The following is a 17,657-nucleotide window of genomic DNA, read 5'->3' as shown; positions in this document are numbered from 1 at the left end:
CGCTATGACCAGTTTGGTTTGGTAGTGGACTTTAGACCCAAGACGCATACCGAATGACCGGTTATGGTGTTTCTCGGCTCATGTGCCCGATGTAGGCCATGCTGATGATCGTTCATGGGTTCCCCAGAATGTCCTTACTGTATCCAATGGTTCACGAACCGGACTTTGGGTCACACATTTCACCCTAGTGCTTACCCTGGCAATCATCGCTTCCAATTTCCTAGGGATTGGGTGAATGTGACTAAATTCGTCTATCGGGTCAATGGGCTGATTCTCGGCAAACCCTAGATCGAGGATGTGCAGCTATCCGAACTTGCAGGGCAGAGTCTCATCTCGATCAGTGGCTGATCTTAACTAGACAGCCCAACCGTTCCTTGAAAGTAGCCTAGTTAGTCAGAGATACACTACTCCGAGGCACTATCCCACCGAAGATCTTTATCTGCCTGTGTCACTTACTGGCTTCTTTCCTACCATTTCGCTTCACACTCCGGACCCTTTTTCGGATTTTCCAATCTCATCGTTTCCCTCCTCGTCTGTGGCAGTCCAGCTTTTTTTGGATGCTTCCAAGGCATCTACTTATTCTTGTATCACATTCTCGGTTTCAGTCGTCAGCAACAGCGAGGCTTGGAATATAGCTGGGGCCGTTGAAAGGTATATAGGGACAGGTTCCTCCTCGCCGTTTGGTCAGAACTCGTTAACGATTTCAAGCCAAACAAGCCTTCCCATCCACTCCAGTTCTCAATCTGCGTCTAAGAGTCTTCTCTCTCTATACTCAATCAGCTTCCATCACGCATATTCATCTGTCCAAACCCTCTCAAATCTATTCGCGAAAGCCATCCATTGAGTTCACGGAACCCATCATCCAAACTTCATCATGTCAGGAAACGCTCATACCTCCAAGTAAGCATCCTTTCCCGCCTCTTCAGACTTGCTATACTCACACACTTGCAGGTCCGCCAACGGCATGGGCAGCAGTCTCAGTGCAGGAAACCTGAGTCACATCCCCGATGGCAGCAGTGGCAGCATGGAACGCTTCTCGCAGTCATCCGCGGCGGAAGCACCTTACTATGCCCGAGCACGCATGGGTGAACGCTCTGATCATGTGTCACGCCTCTCGAGCCAGCTCGACGCGACAGAACAGATCTTGAAAAAATGAGCGAAACCCGAAAAAGAGAAAAAAAGAATAGAAAAGACAAAATGCAAACGCGAAAGAATAAAAGCGCTATGAGAGACGACCTTTTTGCGAGTCGCTTTGAGGAGACTGGGAAGCAGGCGATATGCTGCCTGGGTTGCGGGGAAACGGGCAGGCGGAAGTGAAGGGGGAAATGGAGGACGACGAAGACCAAACGGTCAGTCTGGCCAGGCAGGCGCTATACCCAAACAGGAGCCACTTGCTCCAACGCTGGACCAGAAAGAGGAAGGAAACGTTTATATAGAGGTCCTATAGATACCAACTGGCGGCGGAAAACGCGCCGCCGTCTATCCTTGACAATGCAGATACCCAGTCTCCTATGTTCTAACCACTCATTCTATCCAAGTGATCGCATAAGTAGTTTCGAGATTAAGTGCGTCAACAAAACAGTAAGACTTGTGTGACATCTAAATTATCGCCGAATGAAACCAAGAGGATGCTCTATATTGAACTGACAATGCGGGCCAACATGAAATCGATGGAAAGCACCAACCCAGTGGAAGAAGTCAAAACAAAAAGCCCCGCTCCAAGATGTCTATAAAGACAGTAAATCCAATGAATGATCTGCGTCGTAGGGTAAATCCCTATTGCAGCGTCCTCAGTGCATGAATTCCATCATGTATTGGGCCACTTCTTCGTATTTGGTACTCGGGAATTCGTGGCCTGCATTGAAGAATCTAAAGCTTGCATGCCCTTGAAGTGCCGACGTTGCATCGGGAACAAGTTCATTCTTGACGATGACAGCATCATGGTCCCCGCACATGATGAGAACCTTATCACTCGGGAGGCCATTCATACGCTGCTCATCGACCGGGAGACTTTTTTGTGTCGATAGGTAACTTCCAAGGCGTTCCCAAGTCTCGCGCTGGCGCTGCTGCAGAATTGGTCCATGTCGCATACTGGACATGAACGCATGCACGAACCCGGCATGCTCTCCCACTTGCCATTGGACAGCACGGGGAACATTGACATGAGAGTACGTCCGAGACAGCTGCTGAACTTGTGCCGCACCCTGTGTTGGCAGCTCCTCAGCGAGTGCATCCTCGGCGGTGAGCTTATGAGATTTCGGCTTTGGCGTAGTCAGCGGGCCTGCGCGCAGGCGGCGTCCAACAAGGAAGCCAAGCACACGTTCCGGAACAAGACCGCGGGAGTAGAGGAGACGTGACTGGAAGCTGATCTGGGAGTCGCGGATCAAGCCGGCGGGTGCAAGCAGTACCAGCGAAGAGAGAAATTGGGGGAAATATGATGCAAAAGAAGCCGCTATACCACCACCCAATGAGTAACCCACGAGGCAGAATCTACCGGAACCGGCTCCGGTCCAAGAAAGTGCGGATGAGTTCAAAGCGAGCAGGATTTGGGTAGCGAACAGTCTGTTGTCCTGTGGGATGTCAGATGGGCAGTCAGAGTAGCCTCTACCGAACCTGTTCAAGCTTGTTAGTGACTATTTTTCTTCAATGTAAGCGAGTCACATACAGGTCAAATAGCATGACCCGGCAGCCCCGGTCAACCAAGGCATGGGCCAACCCCCCAAGTGCAATACATGGAGTGGTTATCCCGTGAACTAGGAGAACCTTAGGTCCATCTTCTGGACCCCATTCATATACACGCATAGATCCATACGGCGTTGACACATCCCGGGCTCCCGGGAGTACGTCCGTGGGCAGCGGAAGCTCACGGTTCACTGAATCGGACACGGACAAGACCTTCTTGCGCGGGGACTCAAGCACTGTGCTTTCCAGCTGTGGGTCTGAAAGCAGTGATCGAAACAAGAGACCCAAAGTGAACGAGGCCCCTGTGACGGCGAGCAAGGGAAGTTGGCTTCGGCTGTTCCCCAACGAATCGGAGAAGGACTCGATAGTCTGGCTGTACCACGCCATGTTCTATCGTCTATTGTGACTGTCTATTGTATGCTCTTTAGTCTACACAAGAATAAAGGAAAGAAGGGAATGATGCAAGCCCGGTTATCCTGCCAGGCGAAACAGACGAACGAGGGGGAAGCGACCGGTGCGGTTAGGCGGTTGGCCTGAGGATACACCATCTCCATTTGGGCAAGTCATGCGATAAGCGATAAGCGGGTGATAAGGCACTGCCGAGGCTTATGGCTAGGCAGCACAGGGAATACCATTGTTTTCCCTCCATGATCTACACTAATTGTTATCCAAATGCTCATCTTTGGTCTTCATCATCTGGATCTGCTTAACTCAGCACCTACATATTATATGGGCAGTTGAACATACGAGATCTGTCTGCCAGGGAATGTTCTGCTGCTGGTACTGTTTCCTAGTAAAACGGTACTAGTATATATTATATGACTGCTATGACACCAAGTCCCGCTTACACGATACGTACAGAGCTGCAAGCATCATGGCAACCTGCTCACTGAACAGATATTTGCGAGCGAGGTTATCGGTAAGTAACCCTTCTAGTACAGCTCATACAACAGCAAAATCAAGAACGTCCATTAGAAAGTGAACACCGAAATATATCCGAAATCCGACATATACACCGAGGCTATAGTGTGCCTGCCGGAACGGGCACACGGAATCAATCCCCTTGTAGCTCGCGGAGACACTCTTGGACCGACATTAACAGGCCACCCCACTCACAAAGGCCTTGTCTGGACAGCAAGATGCTCTGATGTGGGTTGAACATCAATGCAGTCGCTGCATGATCAATCAAAGCAAGGCCGTACAATATCAGAAGAGATATTCTTGGCATCTACGCCATGTATGTCGCGGAGAATCACTCCGCACCCTCTGAAAATCCATCCGGCTAAATTACAACCATTGAATCGTTGTTGGCTTGCACGCCTCCGAACGTAATCGGGAAGCGATCTGCAAGGTACAGCGCCATATCGTGGCTTCCGTCGGCTTTGTCGGATGTCTGTGTGTGCACTCTACAACGGTTCGACTTACAGGTGACACGGCTCAGAATTACCCTGCTTAGTTGCGGAGTCAGGCAAATGAAAGGATGATGGCGCTTGGGGAAACAACTTATGTTATGGAAAAATGGGGATTTGACATGGATATGTGTGGTGAAACAGCTATGTGTCGGAGATGCTAACCGCCTGGTTCAAGCCGGAAAGGCGGGCTCTAACGGAAGCAAAGACTATAATGTTTCTTGGTTTGACGTTGACAAGCCCATCTAGGCCACCTAGTTCCGGCTTGGATGAATCAAATTTCAGCCTAGCCATCTGCTTAAATCCGAATAATTTTGGCACGTACTCGAGCTGTCATTGATGGGATGTAGCACCCCGCATTCCGAGATCGACAAAGCTAGCAGAGGACCCTGGAAATTAATCAATCCTTCATCAGGATTTGAGATGAATCGGGGGATGGCTGATACCAAACAACGCCACATGCTGCCACATCTTCATTAAGTCAGCGTTTACATGGGACATCGTTGCTCTCATGTTTCCTAAAAGGGACTGCGAATGATATTTCTTAGACAACGCGGCTAACTGAATACAGGGATCACGATTCGAAGATATTCTAAGTATCGGAAATGAAAAATAGCATTAGAGCGGACTGCACGATTGCAGTCACTTGCTACTATTCTTCATTAGAATTTGCCGGGTACAATACAGATACCTACTCGAGCTAGGATTCTAGAACCGAAGAAAAGGGCTCCAAAAACCTGTCTATTGCAAAACTTCATCAAGTTAGCAAGTAAGGCAAAGTTTCTCTGCATGCACGGCCTTGGAAAGGCTACACATGACTCAAACAGTCTTCATTGGAAGGCTCCAGTGCTTATTACATGCAGGGAACAGAAACAATTCGGAGGGCCCTCCGTGAATCCTTGAGCTCGATGAACCAATAATACACAGCGGAAGCCAAGCAGCCTGATATACTCCATCCTAGTGATAGAACCTGGGCCCACTTTCGGACATCTCTCAACACGCAGAACCCTCTTTCTGCAACATGACACTCTATTATTGTGCGTTCTTCATTTCACGGCACAGAAGAGCTTGCCTAATTTGAAACATCGGCGGACTGGCGGTCCGTTATACCGGCAAAAATGGGTGACCCTATTCTTCCGGATTGCAAGATGATATGGAATTGAATGCTGGGTGGAAATGTTATAAATAGGGAGGTTATGCCGCTGTACAGCTTGGAAATTCATCTGCCGGACAGACAACGAAATCACTAAAAGGAGACGACTAGAGTCTTATACAATTTCATTACAATGCATCAACGTGCCCTTCTCTTCTCAGCCCTGCTGACGGCTGTTCGCGCCCAGCAAGCCGGAACGCTCACGGAGGAAGTCCATCCTTCCTTGACCTGGCAGAAATGCACTTCTGAAGGCAGCTGCACTGAACAGAGTGGCTCAGTTGTCATTGACTCAAACTGGCGCTGGACCCATTCTGTCAATGACAGCACCAATTGCTACACTGGCAACACCGTGAGTTTGATTGACCCCTATGTGCTGAACTGGCTAACGCACCTAACAGTGGGATGCAACTCTCTGCCCTGATGATGAGACCTGTGCGACCAACTGCGCCCTGGACGGAGCGGACTACGAGTCCACCTACGGTGTCACCACTGACGGTGATTCATTGACACTGAAATTCGTCACTGGCTCCAATGTTGGCTCGCGGTTGTATCTCATGGACACGAGTGACGAGGGATACCAGACGTTCAACTTGCTTGACGCAGAGTTCACTTTCGACGTTGATGTGTCTAACCTCCCATGTGGGCTAAACGGCGCGTTGTACTTCACTGCAATGGACGCCGATGGTGGAGTCTCAAAATACCCCGCCAATAAGGCTGGAGCCAAGTACGGAACAGGATACTGTGACTCCCAATGCCCCCGGGACCTGAAGTTCATCGACGGACAAGTATGTAGTCCTCCGAGATTCCCTCATCGCTAGCATGCTGACCTGAATCAGGCCAACGTCGATGGCTGGGAACCTTCTAGCAACAATGACAACACAGGTATCGGCAATCACGGTTCTTGCTGCCCTGAAATGGATATCTGGGAGGCAAACAAGATCTCGACCGCATTGACACCCCATCCCTGTGACAGCAGCGAACAGACCATGTGTGAGGGTAACGACTGCGGTGGAACCTACTCGGATGATCGCTACGGAGGTACGGATACCCAAATAGGTGATCTAGGTTGATGTTTCGGCTAATTCCATTTACAGGAACCTGCGACCCTGACGGCTGCGACTTCAACCCTTATCGCATGGGCAACGACTCTTTCTACGGTCCTGGCAAGACCATCGACACCGGGTCCAAGATGACGGTTGTGACCCAGTTCATCACTGATGGCTCTGGCTCCCTCAGCGAGATCAAGCGTTACTACGTGCAGAACGGAAATGTTATAGCGAACGCTGATTCCAACATCTCTGGAGTGACTGGAAACTCGATCACAACGGACTTCTGCACTGCGCAGAAGAAGGCCTTTGGCGACGACGATATATTCGCTGAGCACAATGGACTTGCTGGAATCAGTGATGCTATGTCTTCCATGGTTCTCATCTTGAGCTTGTGGGATGATTACTATGCCAGCATGGAGTGGCTCGACAGCGACTATCCCGAGAACGCTACCGCTACCGACCCAGGTGTTGCACGCGGAACATGCGACTCGGAATCAGGCGTCCCTGCGACAGTCGAGGGGGCGCATCCCGATTCTTCGGTGACCTTCTCAAACATCAAGTTCGGTCCCATCAACTCGACCTTCAGCGCTTCCGCATAAGGTGAAGTGCAGGGTTCAGAGCCTCAATTACATCCCACAAGCCGAACACAACAGGACAGGTTCCTGGAACGGAATATGGGAAAGTTGCGGCTTGTAAATAGTCCGAAAAGTGGTCACTGCTTTTGTGTATCGGGCTGTCTTCCCATTTTATTTTCATTCACTCCAGATTGATTGATGCAGATTTTGTTTGTTGATTCTTCCACTTCGTGCTGTGACTTTATGTACCTCACTTCACATTCGCTTCTTTTCTGTTTTGAGTCCACTCAATCCAAGAGACAGTTGTTCCTTTGCTACTCCTGACCTAGTCAGCCCTGCGTAGACAGCAAGCTCTTAGTAGCCTTAAGCCTAAACTTTATAGCCAACCAACCCCGGAAGATCCGTCGGCCCGCCCTCTCCGAGACTGATCGGCTCCGCCAGCCTGCAGCTGCAAGCTCCGCAAGTCAAAAAACTACGGCATAGATTCGCCCTCGTGCAATTGCTCATTCTTCGCAATGTTCGACACCGTTTGCACCCTTCCGCTATCAGCGGACCTGTTCTCCCAGGCCCTGCATCCCAAGGAGCCCGTCGTGTCCGTGGGTCTCTCCTCCGGGCATGTCCAGACGTTCCGACTCCCCACCGACGAAGCGGCCAGCGACGACGACGAGACGTCAAATGCCTCGTCACGCAATGGCAGAGGACACATTGATACGATGTGGCGGACGAGACGCCACAAGGGTAGCTGCCGGTGCTTGACGTTTGGAATTGATGGCGAGACGCTCTATTCGGCCGGCACGGACGGGCTGATCAAGGCCGCAAAGGCGGAGACGGGAGTCGTGGAAAACAAGATCGCTATTCCTACAGAAAAGAATGGGTAGGAGATAAGCCCCTTTTATATGTGCTTGAAGGGAGGAGAGGACTCAATGGCTCATTGTATTCGCTTTTAGATCCATCGATGCTCCCACCATCATTCATGCGCTTTCCCCTCAGACCCTCCTTCTTGCGACCGATTCCAGCGCCCTCCACCTCTACGATCTCCGCATACCCTACTCCAAGGTTTCCGCGAAGCCTGAACAATCTCATCACCCTCACGACGATTATGTTTCGTCGCTTACGCCTCTTCCGGCCTCTGATACTAGCACCTCGGGGTTCAGCAAGCAATGGGTGACGACGGGTGGGACGACCCTGGCAGTTACGGATTTGCGACGGGGTGTGCTTGTTCGCAGCGAGGATCAGGAAGAGGAGTTGATCAGTTCGACGTACATTGGCGGATTGGCGGCCAGTGGCACGAGTCGCGGCGAGAAGGTGCTTGTGGGAGGTTCTGGCGGTGTTCTTACGCTTTGGGAGAAGGGCGCGTGGGATGACCAGGACGAGCGGATCTATGTGGAGCGTGGAGGAGGCGGTGGAGAGTCCCTGGAGACCATGGCTGTTCTGCCGGATGAGTTGGGTAAGGGCAAGGTGGTCGCTGTTGGTCTGGGAAATGGTCGGGTCAAGTTCGTGCGGATCGGCGCTAACAAGGTTGCCGCGGAGGTTATGCATGATGAGACTGAGGGCGTGATTGGCCTCGGCTTTGATGTTGAGGGGCGCATGGTTACTGGTGGTGGACAGGTGGTGAAGGTTTGGCATGAGGCTGTTGTTGGCGCTGATAGGTACGGGGCGATGCCGGGGGAGAAGCGCATGTATGGAGACAGTGACGATAGCGATGGTGACGACAGTGACGAGGACTCGGATGATAGCGATGCCGGTGGCCGCCAGGACAAGTCGCAGAACAAGCGCAAGAAGACGAAAGCCAAGGGCAAGGGCGGGCAGCAAATTATGGCTTTCCATGACTTGGATTAAATGGAATCGAGTGTGGTTTATTGATACCCTAAGCGGGAGGTTGTTATGCATAGCATTGGTGTCGGGAAAATAAAAACAGGGAGTGTGCTTTGCAGATACGTACTCAATGATGCTAATATCTCTAGATAATTGAGCTTCAGCCATATTGTCACCCAGTTTATCTAAATTCAGTGTGCTTCGCATCGTAGCTGAGCAGAACTAGTGGATCCCGCAATCTTGCTCCATTCCCTAGAAATCCAGGTACAAAGAACTGCGGAAGCGAACAGCCTTGTCGGCTACCAGTTCAAGACTAGCTAGCAGCTTCATCTGTTCATAAATTAATTGCTATATTAGACTGTCTTGGCAGCAGGGAAAAGCAACATTAGAAATGGTAATAAGCGCCAACTAGCAGATAACCCATCTCACTTAAGACAAGCTATCTCCCCATACTCTTCCATCGTCATCATCATCATACATCCCTCCACCGCAATGCCAGGAACCATCCTCCTCACCGGAGCCAACAGCTCCCTCGCCATCCCAGCAGTCCACCACTTCCTCACCAAATACCCAGACTACACTCTCGTCCTCACCGTTCGCAACCCCTCCACTTCCGACCCCAACACCAAGCGTCTCAACGACACCATCACACCCTTCCCCAGTCCAAGTACCTCAATCCGAAAGCTAGATCTCTCCAACCTCTCCGAAGTATCGACCTTCGCGCAGACCCTAGCAACTGAAATATCCAATGGCACACTTCCTCCATTAGCAAGCATCATCTGCAATGCATACTACTGGAACCTCGCCAGCGAAGTCGAAACAACCGCCGACGAATTGGACAAGACCTTCCAGGTAAACCATATCGCTCACGCCTCGTTAGTGCTACGTCTGCTAGGCTCATTCGCGCCTGATTCTGGCCGGGTTGTTCTCTTCGGCAGTGATGCCCATTGGCCCGGTAAGAATGGGTTGGAGAAGTATCCGCCTACCATTCCAGAGGATTTGGAGGTGCTGGTGAAACCGACTAAGAAGGCGGGTGAGGATGTTAGGGGGAAGGGGTTCTATCAGTATGCAGTGTCGAAGCTGGCGATTATTATGTGGATGTATGCGTTGAATGGGCAGTTGATCAAGGTATAATATCTTCCCCACTTTGCTTTGCTTCGAGTAAGTAGCAGACTTTGGTAGCTGTACTAACATTGGGATTAACTTCAGGACGACAACCTAAAGCACATCAAGGCTGTAGCTATCAATCCAGGCAACCTGAGTGATTCTCGCGCTCTCCGCACCAACACGCCGCTGATTCTTAGGATCATCTCCCGCCTCATTATCCAGCCGCTCCGGCCGCTGTTGAGACTGCTTGACCCGACTATGCGCACGGCTACGGAGGCCGGGGAGGATGTGGTCGAGCTGGCTGTGGGTGAGAAATATGCGGGGGAGGCAGGGTACTTTACGCTTTTGAAAAAGGATGAGAGTTCGCCTGAGAGTCAGGATGGAGAGAAGCAGGGGAAGATCTGGAAGAAGACGTTGGAGTGGGCGCAGGTTAGCCCTAAGGATACGGTGTTGAAGCTTGAGTAGAGGGCATTTACTTACCGGTGCAAGACAACTATAACACTGTGCTATAACTATTACAATAGTTCTTTAATAAAGATCTTTTGCTCAAAGAATTAAACACTGAATATATCTAACACTGAGGTTAATTCGCGTTCTAATGCAAGCAGTATAGTATCGGCATGAACAACAGCCAACTGCCGAGCCCCTCCGCGGGCGACCCACGGCAAAGGCCTTTGCCCCAATAACTTCATGACGTTCCCTCCGGATCGGTGGGGTGTGGGGGATTATTCATGATGATCAAGCTTCGTCGGCTGTTCGGGTTCCTAGTATTCCAATTCATGGGTCGATCTAGGCAAAGATATATACCGATCCTAATTCTCATATGAGTCTCCCTCCCCGCTATCCTCAATCACTTTCCCCTCATCTACAACTCCATACACTACTCCAACCACAGCCACCACCATGGACTCCTTCGAATACAACGCCAACCCCGGCCGAGTCATCTTCGGCAGCGGCACATTGAAGAAGCTCCCCGACGAGCTCGCCCGCCAGAACCTCAAAGCACCTCTCCTCCTCTCGACCCCGCAGCAAGTCTCCCAAGCCGAGAATGTCAAAACCGTCCTGAACGGCCAAGTGGCCGGCATCTTCACCGAAGCTACCATGCACACTCCCACTCACATCACCGACAAGGCATTGGAATACGCAAAAGCCCAAAGTGCCGACTGCGTCGTCTCCATCGGCGGTGGTAGCACCATCGGCCTAGGAAAGGCCATCAGCATCCGCACCGGCCTGCCGCACATCTGTATCCCGACCACCTATGCGGGCAGTGAGATGACCCCCATTCTGGGTGAAACGGCAGACGGATTGAAGAAGACGCGCTCCGACCCGAAGATTCTCCCGGGGACTGTGATCTACGATGTGGACCTGACTATGACCTTGCCGGTGGCCATGAGTGCGACGAGCGGTGTCAATGCCATCGCGCATGCGGGTTAGTCCTACCCACTACATTCTTTTCTCTCTACATTCCATACTAGAAACAAAGCTAATCCAGTGAACCAACAGTGGAAGCTCTCTACGCGCGCAACACCAACCCCGTGATCAACCTAATGGCCCTGGAAGGCACACGCGCCCTCGCCTCCTCCCTCCCCGAAATTGTCCAGAACCCCAGCTCCCCCTCCGCGCGCTCTTCCGCCCAATACGGTGCCTGGCTCTGCGGTACCTGTCTTGGCAGCGTAGGCATGTCCATCCACCACAAGCTCTGCCACACCCTCGGCGGAAGCTTCAACCTGCCCCACGCAGAGACGCACACGGCGGTGCTCCCGCACGCTATCTCCTACAATGCGCCGAAGATCCCCGAGGCCATGAAGAAGTTGGCCGAGGCGCTGCCGGAGAGTAACGGGGATGCGATCCACGGGCTGAATGTCCTGTTGGAGAAGTTGCAGGTTAAGCGTGGATTGAAGGACTTTGGTATGAAGGAGGAGGATATTGATAAGGCGGCGGATATTGCGGTTAGTAACCCGTACTGGAACCCTAGGGAGATCCAGCGTGAGCCGATCCGGGAATTGATTCGGAGGGTGTGGGCTGGGGAGCCGGCGAGGGCGGATTTGTAGATTAGGTTTTCAGGGAGGGGTATTGTATGTAAATAGCAGGTATGTAGAGTTTACATCTCTATCTAGATGTGGAATACGTGTACATTCTACATATACACTTTCCGATAAATTAACAATCCTATTTTTCTACATTGTAATATGGCACCATAACCAACCTCAGTAATCCATCCCACCGCGATTGGCCCTCGCTCTTTTCCGCGAGCGAGCGAGTGGATGGCGGGGTGAAAGTGGGGGGATAGTGCCCGCCAGATGAAAATCAACCCGAAATTTGCAACCATCCCACTTTTCCACACCCTCAAGTGAGTTCCAAACTTCACTACTACACCACAAATCTACACATTCAATCCATTATACTTCCCCCCCACCATGGGCGCCGATATGGAGGCCGCCCCGGTCCTCTCCACCCCGGACGACCGCATCCTCGAAGCCACCGACCCCGTCCCGAACCGCAGTCCCGTCTCCGACGAAGAAATCGCCATCACCTATGACATTGAACGCACGCTCAAGGAGATCCGCCAGGCGCGGTATAAGCGCATTGCGCTGCAGTTTCCGGATGATATGCTCCCGGATGCGCCGAGGGTGTTCCAGCTTCTTAGTCGGGGATTGGATACTACGCGAGAGGGTGCCCGTGGTCAGAGTGCGGGGACGGAAGAAGGTGCAGGAGAAGGGGAGAAGAAGGATCTGGCAGAGTCGGTGGCTCAGTTGAAGGTGGACGAGGCTGAGCCTGCGCCCAGGTTGTATATCCTGGCAGATACTTCCTACGGAACTTGTTGCGTGGATGAGGTGGCGGCTGAGCATGTGGATGCCGATGTGGTCGTGCATTACGGCCGGTCGTGTTTGTCGCCGACGGCCAGACTCCCTGTGATTTATGTGTTTACGCATAAGGAGTTGGCGTTGGAGAAGGTCGTGCGTGCGTTCAAGGAGACGTATCCGGAGCTGGATACGAAGGTTATTCTGGCGGCTGATGTGACTTACTGTGATCACGTCCCCGCAGTGTATGAGGCTCTGGTGAAGGAGGGGTATACGAATCTGTTTGCGACGGAGGTGCTTCATGACCCTTCATCTGCTATTCCGAACCGCACGGTGCCGGAGACGGTGCGCGAGAGCCCCGAGTCTCTGGCTGAGTGGCAGCTTTTTCACATCTCTGATCCGCCTACTGCGCTACTTCTCACCCTTGCTTCTCGCGTGGCGGCTATCTATATCTATCCTACGGATAAGCCGGGCCAGGATGTTAAGCCCCTGCCCGCGTCCACGGCCGCCGCCTTGCGCCGTCGCTATGCTATCCTGACGTCCTTGAATACCGCCCCGATCTTTGGTATCCTGGTCAACACGTTGAGTGTGAAGAATTACCTGCATATTGTGGATCATGTTCGGGAACGGATCGCGGCGGCCGGGAAGAAGAGTTATTTGTTTGTGGTGGGCAAGCTGAACGCGGCTAAGGTGGCTAACTTCAGCGAGATCGGCGGCTGGGTGGTCATTGGATGCTGGGAAAGCTCCCTCGTTGATAGTCGGGATTTCTGGAAACCGGTTATCACGCCGTTTGAGTTGGAGCTTACCCTGAAGGGGGATACGGAGCGGGTCTGGACGGGAGCCTGGCAGAGTGATTTCCAGACTGTCCTGGATCAGTCCGCTGCTGAGGCAGAGAATGGAGATGCGTCGACGAACGGTGCCGCGCCCGGGGAGGATGAGGATGAGATGTCCGAGCCCGATTCGGCTCCGCCAGAATTCGACTTGCGCACTGGCCGGTATGTCTCGCATTCCCGGCCCATGCGAAACCCTGCACCCCGCGTTTCTGCCTCAGGAGAAGAGGGTGCTGCCTCGTCAGCATCAGCTGGAGGCCCATCGGCAGCGCGAGCCCTGGCCAGACGAGCCAAAGGGGATCTGGCGATGATCGGCGGGACCATCTCCCCTGGAGCGGAATTCCTTCGGTCGCAACGGACGTGGAAGGGGCTGGGCAGTGATTTCGACATCCAGTACGAGGAGGAGGAGGAGGACGCGAAGGATAGCACACTGGTAGTGGAAGGGCGCAAGGGTATTGCAAGGGGATATACGGTAGGAGAAACAATAGAGCGACACTAGTTCAGGCCGCCCTCGCTCCCCTGGCGTTCGGAGAATCGGATTGTTGGGCGCGACCGTTGAACAGGGTGGAAGTATGGGAACGAGTAGGGGGTGGACAAGGCAAAGCCTAGTCAGGTGAAACTAGTGGTCTGCTATTTTCTATGCAATGATGGATCGTTTTTGTGCCCTACTGATGCTGGTACTGCCCAAAGCGGATGCCGAGTTTAGTGGTTGTGGTTGTGGTGGTTTGGATCGTCGGGGGGGAACAACACCACGCAGCTAGCAGCAGATAGTGGAAAGAAATCAAGAGGGATGAATTCAATATTCAATAAACACACCGGGGCGAATCACTAGTGAAAGTTGAGACCCGTCAGGCCACACACTCCGGTGACCAAACGTATATCGTCATAGGATTAAGTCTAATCCCATCATCAACATCATCAGCAGCAAGCAACAACACAAAAGAGTGGCATCCCAACGGGGCCAAGGCGACCTATCACATGATTGCCGGCCTCCCGCTGGATTTTTGTTGCCCATCGCCAATTCTGAGCTGAGTTGTCCAAGCCACCCCCAATCGGTTTGCTGTAACTTGTTTCTCCCTCCTCTTCCCTCCGACTCTCCCTCCATTCTACTCCTCCCTCCCGTGGATGGCCACAGCTCATGTCCAACATTTGGGTGTAATCCGCCCTCCTTGCGCATGCTCTCCTTCCTGGTTCCCTTATGATGTGCGGCCCTCTCCCGCATTCTCCGCTGTGCTCGCGATCTCGCGTCACTCTAACCTTCAGCTTCCTTCCAGGGGAGTGAAATCAAAAGGGAAAAGAAAAAGGCTGTTGAAGAAGCAAAGGGTTCCGCCATCCGGTTCGGATCGTCATGCCATCCGTATCTCATACTCCGGGAGTGCCCGCTATCGATCATCGATCGGGCCCTGAGTCGACTACTACTACTACTACTACTACTACTACTACTATTACTGCAGCCATGGCCGGCAAGCCCAGCGGAGACCAACAACAGCAAGACCTGGTGGACTCCGCTCTCGAACACTCCGTCCTTCCGGCCCAACATCCGCTATCCACCTTCGAACTCGTTGTCACTACCAATGCCCCCATCCTCGAATCTCTCCTCTTGCAGACTCCCACCGAGGCCATCCTGAGCCTCTACCATACCTCCCGCTACCTCCGATCATTCCTCCGCTCTTATCCGACAGCATGGAAATACCTCTCTTTTCGGCTCCTCTACCCATCTGGCACCCCGCCGCCCCTCCGGGTTGTCTTCACCGGCTCCTCCGAGACCGTCATCCCGCGCCAGTCCCGCCCGTATGCACTCGACCAGCTGTTGATGAACGTGGTGATTCCGTTCAGTCCGTGCTTGCGCAGTCTAGAGCTGGATAACACAGCTGTGTCGGGGCAGATTCTGATGTCGACGGTATTACATTCGCGACGCGAGACCTTGGAACATCTCTCCGTACGAGGCTGCAAGAACGTGTCGCTCAAGTACCACATCATCCCGTATCTCACGATGTTTGGCCTCCAGTATGATGTCAATATGGAGCAGAACATCGGGAGTTCGCCGGATACGAAGCATCTTGCACTAAAGAGTCTTTACACGTATCGCTGTCGACATCATCGACGACGGCCGTATCTGACTTCCTCCTTGTCGCGAAAAGACTCCGACTCCGAACCCACACATGAACTGGTCAATCTCTGCCATAAGCTGGGCATCTGGACGGATACCGCATGGTGCTCGACTCCTGCGGGGAGATGTTTCCGGAGGCGGGGCTACGTGTCTATGCGTGTTCCACAGGGGTCGGCGGAGGTGTGGGTGGTGTTTGATCGGCTGTGGAGGTCGAAGAACTGGATTGGTCCGGTAGACCAGGCGAACCGTCCAGCCCAGCGGGATGCGAAGCTGTGGGAACACAGTGAGACCGGCTATTACGGCGAGGCTTTGGGGACTGGAGAGGGTGGAGACCATGGAGAGGGGAAGATGCTACCGGCACATTTGCGACGGAGCCATACACAGTTCGTGGAGAATATCCGCTGCGACAACTGCTGCGAGTTGATTCCTGAACGATGCGAGCAATGCAGTATATTGATGCACTGTGTTGGATGTCGAAAGACTCTATGTGCTAGCTGTGCTTATGAACGGCCTTATCTGCACTGCCGGCCTCGATCGGCTTCCAAGGACAGTCCATACTGGTGGGCTCCTGGAGCTACCATGTCGCCATGTTCTATGCAAGACCCTGTCGAAGATTCCGAAAACACTACTGGAGCCAACAACGCAACTCCCTCCTATCCCGCTCTTACGTTCCATTGGTGCTGCACTGAGCCAATCTTTTCTGGCGGCGGCGGCATCAGTATTGGCACACCGAACCGCGATGTGGACCAGGTACGAGCCGTGCCTCTGCCTCGAGGACAAGGATGGGAGGACTTGGAGTACTCGGCACAGGAATGGAGCAAAACGTTCCCGCGGGACGCCTACGGAGACCCTCGCAAGCCCGACTACACGCTGGAAACCGGACATATCGCCATGATGCGGTGGCTACTTGGCCCGCCCGACCGACAGCCTGCAGCTTGTCCGCGCAATCTATGTCAGGACTGCTACGACACACCTCAGTGGAAGGTCCACTGCAAGAGCTGCTCGAAGCCGCTGTGTATCGAGCATGATCTACGGGGACTCCGCTTGAGAATTTGTGGGTACCGGGATCTGACGCTGGAAAAGCTGGCGATCCAGAACCACGCCGAGACCGGCTCTCGCGGGTTTGCATCGCGGGTGCCCTACACGAATTCCGTGCCAGAGTTCGAGCTGCCGTATCGGACGCAGCGGATCCTTGATTCAACTACAAGCAGTTTTACCGAGGACAACCAAGAGGTCTTTCCCGAGGCGAGCAGTAGCGCGTTCGACCATCCTCGACCCACGCCTTTGGTTCACCGCCGCTCGCGGAGCCTCTCCATCTCCAATTCCAACCGTTCACGCTCATCCTCGCCATCCTCGGTCTACTGCGACTCGCCGTCCGACCAGCCCAGATGGCAAGGATGTCAGTCCTTTTTCTGTCCGCAGTACCGAGCGGTCGGTGACCAGCGACAGCGGTGCTCCAGCGTTCTCCGCGAGTGCACCAGTTGCTCGGTGTACGTATGCGAGGACTGCACCATCGCCTTCCCGCCGTGCAACTGCTCCTATTGCGAAGTCAATTACCTGTGCCCGAACTGCCTGAAGATGCGGGAGCGAGACGGGACCTGCCGCCGGCCGGCAGAAGAAAAGGCCCGTCGGGAACGCAAATGGAAAGAGGACATGCGTCTGCTGGAGGGCATCGTGCAGGACAAGCTAGCGAACAAAATGGCAAACAAGATGGCCGAGTATGCCGGCGAGTTCTTCGACGTCATCGAGCGGGAGGAATCCGGCGAGGTGCAGCATATCGAAGAAGCCTCGACGTATCCTGGACCGGTGGCAGAGGATCTAGGCGAGGAGATATTAACGGACAGTACGGAATGAGATAAAATATGGCTGGCAGGGATCTACGGGCGTCGAGGATGGGTGGACTGATGATTATTTTCGGAGTTATTCTACATCTGGGCCTGCAGATATTAAGCAGCGTGCATAGCAAATGATACTGTTCGGGTTGCCCTGATGCGCCGGGCGCTGAGGGTTATCCTGTTGTCCCGGGAGGACAGAAGAGAACCTGTGGGTCATTGATGGAGGAAAATGTATGTAATAAAATAATGACATACGATATCCTACCATTACCTCAATGATACTGTTTATTG

The 17,657-nt window shown here is 53.0% G+C and overlaps 8 protein-coding genes across 8 annotated transcripts; 7 read left to right on the top strand and 1 right to left on the bottom strand.

Annotated features, from left to right (window-relative positions):
• Nucleotides 1-874: 874 nt before the first annotated feature.
• Nucleotides 875-1,156, top strand: BDQ94DRAFT_164842 (uncharacterized protein; the record flags this gene model as incomplete). Its single annotated transcript, XM_026770130.1, has 2 exons — nt 875-900; nt 952-1,156. 2 exons carry the CDS (start codon nt 875-877, stop codon nt 1,154-1,156), a joined length of 231 nt encoding a protein of 76 aa, XP_026632075.1.
• Nucleotides 1,157-1,618: 462 nt separating this feature from the next.
• BDQ94DRAFT_1149 (alpha/beta hydrolase) lies at nt 1,619-3,163 on the bottom strand. The gene is made up of 2 exons (XM_026763641.1): nt 2,666-3,163; nt 1,619-2,613 (listed from the first exon to the last, which is right to left on the bottom strand). Exons 1-2 carry the CDS (start codon nt 3,067-3,069, stop codon nt 1,791-1,793), a joined length of 1,227 nt encoding a protein of 408 aa, XP_026632074.1. The 5' UTR covers nt 3,070-3,163; the 3' UTR covers nt 1,619-1,790.
• Nucleotides 3,164-4,904: 1,741 nt separating this feature from the next.
• BDQ94DRAFT_1143 (glycoside hydrolase family 7 protein) lies at nt 4,905-7,008 on the top strand. The gene is made up of 4 exons (XM_026763627.1): nt 4,905-5,593; nt 5,643-6,029; nt 6,081-6,282; nt 6,339-7,008. The coding sequence occupies exons 1-4, from the start codon at nt 5,378-5,380 to the stop codon at nt 6,890-6,892; spliced, it is 1,359 nt and encodes a 452-aa protein (XP_026632073.1). The 5' UTR covers nt 4,905-5,377; the 3' UTR covers nt 6,893-7,008.
• A 338-nt stretch (nt 7,009-7,346) lies between these two features.
• BDQ94DRAFT_132262 (WD40 repeat domain-containing protein) lies at nt 7,347-8,992 on the top strand. Its single transcript, XM_026764024.1, has 2 exons — nt 7,347-7,742; nt 7,816-8,992. Exons 1-2 carry the CDS (start codon nt 7,384-7,386, stop codon nt 8,705-8,707), a joined length of 1,251 nt encoding a protein of 416 aa, XP_026632072.1. The 5' UTR covers nt 7,347-7,383; the 3' UTR covers nt 8,708-8,992.
• Nucleotides 8,993-9,175: 183 nt separating this feature from the next.
• On the top strand, nt 9,176-10,296 carry BDQ94DRAFT_176797 (uncharacterized protein; the record flags this gene model as incomplete). The annotated part of the gene is made up of 2 exons (XM_026772757.1): nt 9,176-9,811; nt 9,893-10,296. The coding sequence occupies 2 exons, from the start codon at nt 9,176-9,178 to the stop codon at nt 10,253-10,255; spliced, it is 999 nt and encodes a 332-aa protein (XP_026632071.1). The 3' UTR covers nt 10,256-10,296.
• A 213-nt stretch (nt 10,297-10,509) lies between these two features.
• On the top strand, nt 10,510-11,885 carry BDQ94DRAFT_132260 (maleylacetate reductase). The gene is made up of 2 exons (XM_026764023.1): nt 10,510-11,219; nt 11,294-11,885. Exons 1-2 carry the CDS (start codon nt 10,694-10,696, stop codon nt 11,839-11,841), a joined length of 1,074 nt encoding a protein of 357 aa, XP_026632070.1. The 5' UTR covers nt 10,510-10,693; the 3' UTR covers nt 11,842-11,885.
• Nucleotides 11,886-11,943: 58 nt separating this feature from the next.
• BDQ94DRAFT_1114 (2-(3-amino-3-carboxypropyl)histidine synthase subunit 1/2) lies at nt 11,944-14,130 on the top strand. Its single transcript, XM_026763571.1, has one exon. The coding sequence runs from the start codon at nt 12,208-12,210 to the stop codon at nt 13,918-13,920; it is 1,713 nt and encodes a 570-aa protein (XP_026632069.1). The 5' UTR covers nt 11,944-12,207; the 3' UTR covers nt 13,921-14,130.
• Nucleotides 14,131-14,670: 540 nt separating this feature from the next.
• BDQ94DRAFT_1116 (uncharacterized protein) lies at nt 14,671-17,418 on the top strand. Its single transcript, XM_026763575.1, has one exon. It carries the CDS (start codon nt 14,770-14,772, stop codon nt 17,383-17,385), a length of 2,616 nt encoding a protein of 871 aa, XP_026632068.1. The 5' UTR covers nt 14,671-14,769; the 3' UTR covers nt 17,386-17,418.
• The last annotated feature ends 239 nt before the right edge of the window (nt 17,419-17,657 follow it).

Source organism: Aspergillus welwitschiae, assembly GCF_003344945.1.
Source record: "Aspergillus welwitschiae strain CBS 139.54b unplaced genomic scaffold BDQ94scaffold_1, whole genome shotgun sequence".
Classification (NCBI taxonomy): Eukaryota; Fungi; Ascomycota; class Eurotiomycetes; order Eurotiales; family Aspergillaceae; genus Aspergillus; species Aspergillus welwitschiae.
Note: the sequence above shows the minus strand (reverse complement) of the source record. Positions and strands in the feature narration are given on the sequence as shown.

Coding starts and splice junctions, on each gene's coding strand:
- BDQ94DRAFT_132262 (XM_026764024.1), top strand. CDS start 7,384: ATGTTCGACACCGTTTGCACCCTTCCGCTATCAGCGGACCTGTTCTCC. Junction 7,743..7,815: donor ATTCCTACAGAAAAGAATGG/GTAGGAGATAAG, acceptor ATTCGCTTTTAG/ATCCATCGATGCTCCCACCA.
- BDQ94DRAFT_1149 (XM_026763641.1), bottom strand. CDS start 3,069: ATGGCGTGGTACAGCCAGACTATCGAGTCCTTCTCCGATTCGTTGGGG. Junction 2,614..2,665: donor CGGGTCATGCTATTTGACCT/GTATGTGACTCG, acceptor AAGCTTGAACAG/GTTCGGTAGAGGCTACTCTG.
- BDQ94DRAFT_132260 (XM_026764023.1), top strand. CDS start 10,694: ATGGACTCCTTCGAATACAACGCCAACCCCGGCCGAGTCATCTTCGGC. Junction 11,220..11,293: donor CAATGCCATCGCGCATGCGG/GTTAGTCCTACC, acceptor GTGAACCAACAG/TGGAAGCTCTCTACGCGCGC.
- BDQ94DRAFT_1143 (XM_026763627.1), top strand. CDS start 5,378: ATGCATCAACGTGCCCTTCTCTTCTCAGCCCTGCTGACGGCTGTTCGC. Junction 5,594..5,642: donor ATTGCTACACTGGCAACACC/GTGAGTTTGATT, acceptor CGCACCTAACAG/TGGGATGCAACTCTCTGCCC. Junction 6,283..6,338: donor CTCGGATGATCGCTACGGAG/GTACGGATACCC, acceptor TTCCATTTACAG/GAACCTGCGACCCTGACGGC.
- BDQ94DRAFT_1114 (XM_026763571.1), top strand. CDS start 12,208: ATGGGCGCCGATATGGAGGCCGCCCCGGTCCTCTCCACCCCGGACGAC.
- BDQ94DRAFT_1116 (XM_026763575.1), top strand. CDS start 14,770: ATGCCATCCGTATCTCATACTCCGGGAGTGCCCGCTATCGATCATCGA.